The 4789-nt window shown below is 50.3% G+C and overlaps 1 protein-coding gene across 1 annotated transcript in view; it reads left to right on the top strand.

The window, feature by feature from the left end:
• LOC106808946 (myocyte-specific enhancer factor 2C-like) overlaps positions 1 to 4789 on the top strand; it is a gene marked incomplete at its 3' end in the record, with an annotated part of 59048 nt that overhangs the window by 19334 nt on the left and 34925 nt on the right. Inside the window, exon 2 of the mRNA XM_014811869.1 lies at positions 1792 to 1950. Coding sequence (XP_014667355.1) covers positions 1897 to 1950 — 54 coding nt within the window. The remainder of the gene's footprint in view (positions 1 to 1791; positions 1951 to 4789) is intronic.

The raw sequence follows: 4789 nt of genomic DNA, 5'->3' as shown, positions 1-4789 counted from the left end.
CGCGATACCTGTTGTCTCTGTTTCTCTCTCTCTCTCTCTCTCTCTCTCTCTCTCTCTCTCTCTCTCTCTCTCTCTCTCTCTCTCTCTCGTCTCTCTCTCTCTCTCTCTCTCTCTCTCTCTCTCTCTTTCTCTCTCTCTCTCTCATCAAACATGCGGCTGTCAGTTGCTGAGATGCATAGTCCGTCGCTCTATCGCTCACCGTATTGCATGTGCTGTACGCGTTGTAAGTACTCACGGGAAAAGCGCCTGTATACTAGCAGCACATGAAGCCGTCCCCAGAGAAGCAGGTGTAGATGCTGCAGTGTGTAGTGATGACTAGCTAAACACGGGTGTGCACGCGCGTGTCCGTGCAAGTCTGTATTTTGGGTATGAATTTGTTGGTACGGAGTTTGGAGGCGATTTGAACTAGTATTATGAAGTCTCTAATGCCAAGTGAAAAAAAATCCGAAACATCGTAGAACACGTTTTTGTGCAAACGTTGTGACATCCTAAGCATCTAGAGTCTATATTGACAATCGCACAGTGATAGCGTTGAATGGTTTTCCCGACAACGCTAGCTGAATGTGCGTGCACGGGAAGTTTGGGGGGGGGTGTTATGCGTCTGACGTGGATTGCCGCGATATTATAATTTAATTTGCGAGCGTTTGATTGCGCGTATGCATCGAACGGATGAGAGAAGAGGTGTTATTGAACATACTGCGTTTTTAGCTCAGCTGCACAGTCAGATGCACCTTGTAGAATCGCATGATTGTTCGCCCGTCCGTCCGTCCGTCAATAGTTGTGCACAAATCTTAACCGCTCGACGAAAAGGACTCGGGATGTCGAATTTGGGTGTCAAGGGTCAAAGGTCGAGATGTGTCAATGGCGGGGGAATATTTCCCCCTTAACTTAAGGTACAGGAGGAAATATGGAATTGCGGCACAAATCTCAACGGCTCGACCTACGCTCTTAATATTCGATGTATAGTGTGATGGGAAGGAAACCCATCACCAGCGCGAAATTGGAGGTCACAGATCAAAGGGCAGTGGGGGAAAGGTCAGATATCACATTTTCTGAGGACATATGGTCTAACGGACCGAGTGCAAAACTTTTTTGTTTTAGCGCTGACCTACCATTTTTATCACTTTATTGAAAGGACCATGAAATCTACTTTCCGCTGACGTGCGAAGAGTAAGTGTCTTTTAACCTTTTGACCCTCAAGAGGAGGGTTAGACATGGATTTGTTGACTGTTAACAAAGGACTGAACTGCTTTTGCTATTAGAGTCCCCTCCACCCGCCCCTCCACCCGCCCCTTCCCCCACCCTCCCACACCACCGCTACCGTGTACTTGTTACCGTGTATTGGTGAACGTAAGTTTTTAAACGGGACACGAATGAACTTTTGGAGTATTTTTTGGTGGGTCGGTTAGAGAAGGCTGTGTGTGATACTTATGTGAGCGAGAAAGAGAGCGAAAGTGAGAGAGGGTGAGGGAGAAAAAGAGAAAGCAGAGAGATAGAAAGAAAGGAAGCATGAGAGAGTAAAAAGAGAAGGTGAGACAGAGAGAGAGAGAAACGAAAATAAGAAGAAAGGTAGAAAGCTGGAAAGAGAGAGTGAGCGAGTGTGCGCGCGCGCAGTGGAGGGGGAGTGGAAGAAGCAGGCTAAGTTTCGCGGCTGTGAACACTAGTGCGGCAGGGGCCTATCGGCCGCCGCTGCAGCCAACATATGGCGATAAAGAACGAGAGGGAGAGAGAGAGAGAGAGAGAGAGATTGTTTGCTTGCGTCTCAACGCGCCCGTGTATTTTCTTTTGCAGCACCGAGGGGCCAACACGTAAACAACTTGTGAGCCTGACCTCTGGCGCATCGGTGACGGACGAGCCTTATTCGCCATACATCCACCAACGCTGGCAAGACGAGGCATGGGGAGGAAGAAAATACAGATCTCCCGCATCGGGGACGAGCGAAACAGACAGGTACGAATGCGCGCACCAGTGGATCATCACGTTCGCTGTTGCGATGTGAAATGTGCAGAAAGGTCGTAGAATGTTGCCGCCCACGCAGGCGTCTGTGTGGCGTGTCTTCTTAGTGGCACCTTCTACCAGGGGGTTTCTGCCGCGGCGCCTGCTACCTGTATAGTTTTTCTGCATGCTCCCTCTACCTATGGGTTCTCAGAGGTGCGGTGGGCACGTGCGAAAACGTTAATGCAGTCGTCGAAATCCTAACAAGTCCTGCAAGTTGAGGATTAAACTCGGGCGAACGAGAACGAGTCGTGTCGAGAGTGTCAACGAAACTCGCCTGAAGCAAGAGCTTGTTAGGATGATAGAGTCATGGTGATGGTTAAAAGTTCACGGAGAAATGTTTCGCCGTAGGTGTATTAAGCCTAATTAAGCAGATGCCGCGCATCGTTTCCTGAAGGTCCAGTGGGTAAGGTGACGTGTTAATTGTGAAGCCCCGACGATGCCGTGTCTTGATATTACGTGTATTGCACCTAGTGCCGTGGAAATAAGTGAAGTGCGTGTGGGTGTGCGAGCGTGCGTGCCAATTTGTCGCGGCGGGCGGCACATGGAACCGGCTTCATTAATATGCGGCGCTCGTGTGCCGTCATTGCGAGTCCGAGAGACCTGCGAAGTTTATCCGGGGAAGGGGAGGGGGAGAGGAGGCATTTTAAATTTTGTTTCACGCCGTCATGAAATTGAACAGTATAGCGTTATTTTCGTTGTCGTCGTCGTCGTCGTCGTCGTCGTCGTCGTCGTCGTCGTCGCTGTTGTTGTTTCTGCTGCTGCTTCTGTGGTTATGGGTTGTATGTGTGTGCGTCTGTAAGTGCGAGTGTTTGTCTGTGCGTGTACGTGTGCGTGCCTGCCTGCCTGTGTGTGCGGGCCTGCGTGCGTGCGAGTTTGTGTCTGGCGGTGAGTTGATCATTGAGGAGTAGGGCTTACTTGCACATTAGTCATGACAGTTATGTAATGTCTCTGCACATGTGGTGCGCTGAGTGACGAAGTGCTGATTTATTCCGCACTAAATGATCGAGGTTATGCCAGTCCTGACCCCACTGCTCTGCTTCTTAGCGCCGCCTACAGACAACACTCGTGTTGTGTGTATGCAGCGCTCATCGTCCCTGCGTGCGCTCTGGCTTTTAACACAATGCTTTCACCAGCACGCGAGAAGCGCAGAGAGCGCCACAGCAAGCCGATCTTCGTGTTACAACTTACATGACGAGTCACTATCACCGCGTGCTTTCTCGCTTTAAATTCTCAGACTCTTATCATACTGTCTCTCTCTCTAGAGCGCCCACGCGCTCACCCACCCTCTCCTGTGGCTGTCTTCATCGCGCTTTCTCACTCTCATGCTCTCTCACACACTCTCTCGGTCTTTCTCCCCCTCTTTATCGCTCTCTCTCTCTCTCCCTCTTCCCCTCTGTGTGTGTGCGTGCGTGCGTGCGTGCGTGCGCGCGCGCGCGCGTGTGTGTGTCTATTCTCGCGCTCTCTCTCTTTCTCTCTCTCTCTCTCTCTCTCTCTCTCTCTCTCTCTCTCTTTGTGTCTCTCTTCCTTCCTCTCCCTCTCAATCTCTATATCGCGCTTTCTTTCTTTTCTTTTTTTCTCACACTCTCTCTCTCTTTCTCTCTCTCTCTCTCTTGCTCTCTCGCTCTCTCGCTCTCTTGCTCTTCCTATTTCTCTCTCTTCCCCGGTAACCTTCGTATTCCTTCCTGTATCTCTCTCTATCTTACTCCCTCTTGTGTGCGCGCGCGTGAGTATGTTTGTACTTTCATGCACCTAGTCATTTCTGCAGCAGACTAACAATTGAATTTCTGCAATGCTTCGTCGGTCTTGCAGACGCCTGCTCCTACTCCTATAAGGTGTACTTCCTGGAATAGAAGGCAATGTTTCAGAACAATGAAAGCGTTGAATTAAATCTTTCAAGTATCTACCGAGGTTTTTTTTCTATGCGATCTCGATATTTTGATGTTCGTGTTGAAGAAGGATATGTGTGTACACGTCTACTGATCATTGCACCTCTGTAGGTGCTGTGCGTTGATTGTATTATGCGACGAAAATAGCCGATGAAGCGAAAATAGACCGTAAGACGTAAACGAACAATTCTATATTCACGAGATTGAATTCTTCTTCCGCAGTTTTGAATTATAATCGAATGGAACGGAAAATCGTGACCACTCGTTGAAATTCTCGTTGGCGAGCTGAGAATGCCATGTAAGTGCTGTGGACCGATAAGGGAGGGGAAGAGGGAAGGAGGGAATATGGGACAGAGGGTGTGAAAGAGAGACGAGGGAACGGAGGGAGAGAGGTTAGAGATTAGAACTAAGCGGGTGAAAGAGGGGAGAGATGGAGGGAGAAAGAGAGAGGGCGAGAATGAGGGTGCGCGTTAGAGAGAGAGAAAAGGGAGGGATAGATAGAGCAAGGGAGAGAATATGGGACCGAGAGGGTGGGACACAGTTGTCTAGAAGAGAGTTGATGATCAGTGCCATCGTTCCCAGATTCCGGCGCCCGATCTCCCTGCCAGGCCCCTTGCGCACATGTGCCGTGAGGAGGAGGCTACTCTCGTGCGCGCGCTCTCTCTCTCTCTCTCTCTCTCTTTCTCTCTCTCTCTCTCTCTCTCTCTCTCTGACTCTGTACAAAGCTGACGCGGTGGTGCTGATGCCGCAGCAGCAGCAGCAGCGGCAACAGCAGCAGCAGCAGCAACAGCAACAGCAGCGGCAGCAACAGCAACAGCAGCGGCAGCAACAGCAACAGCAACAGCAGCGGCAGCAACAGCAACAGCAGCGGCAGCAACAGCAGCGGCCGCAACAGCAAAAGACAG

Source organism: Priapulus caudatus, unplaced genomic scaffold (assembly GCF_000485595.1).
Source record: "Priapulus caudatus unplaced genomic scaffold, Priapulus_caudatus-5.0.1 Scaffold317, whole genome shotgun sequence".
Classification (NCBI taxonomy): domain Eukaryota; kingdom Metazoa; phylum Priapulida; class Priapulimorpha; order Priapulimorphida; family Priapulidae; genus Priapulus; species Priapulus caudatus.
This window is presented reverse-complemented; position numbering and strand designations above follow the sequence as displayed.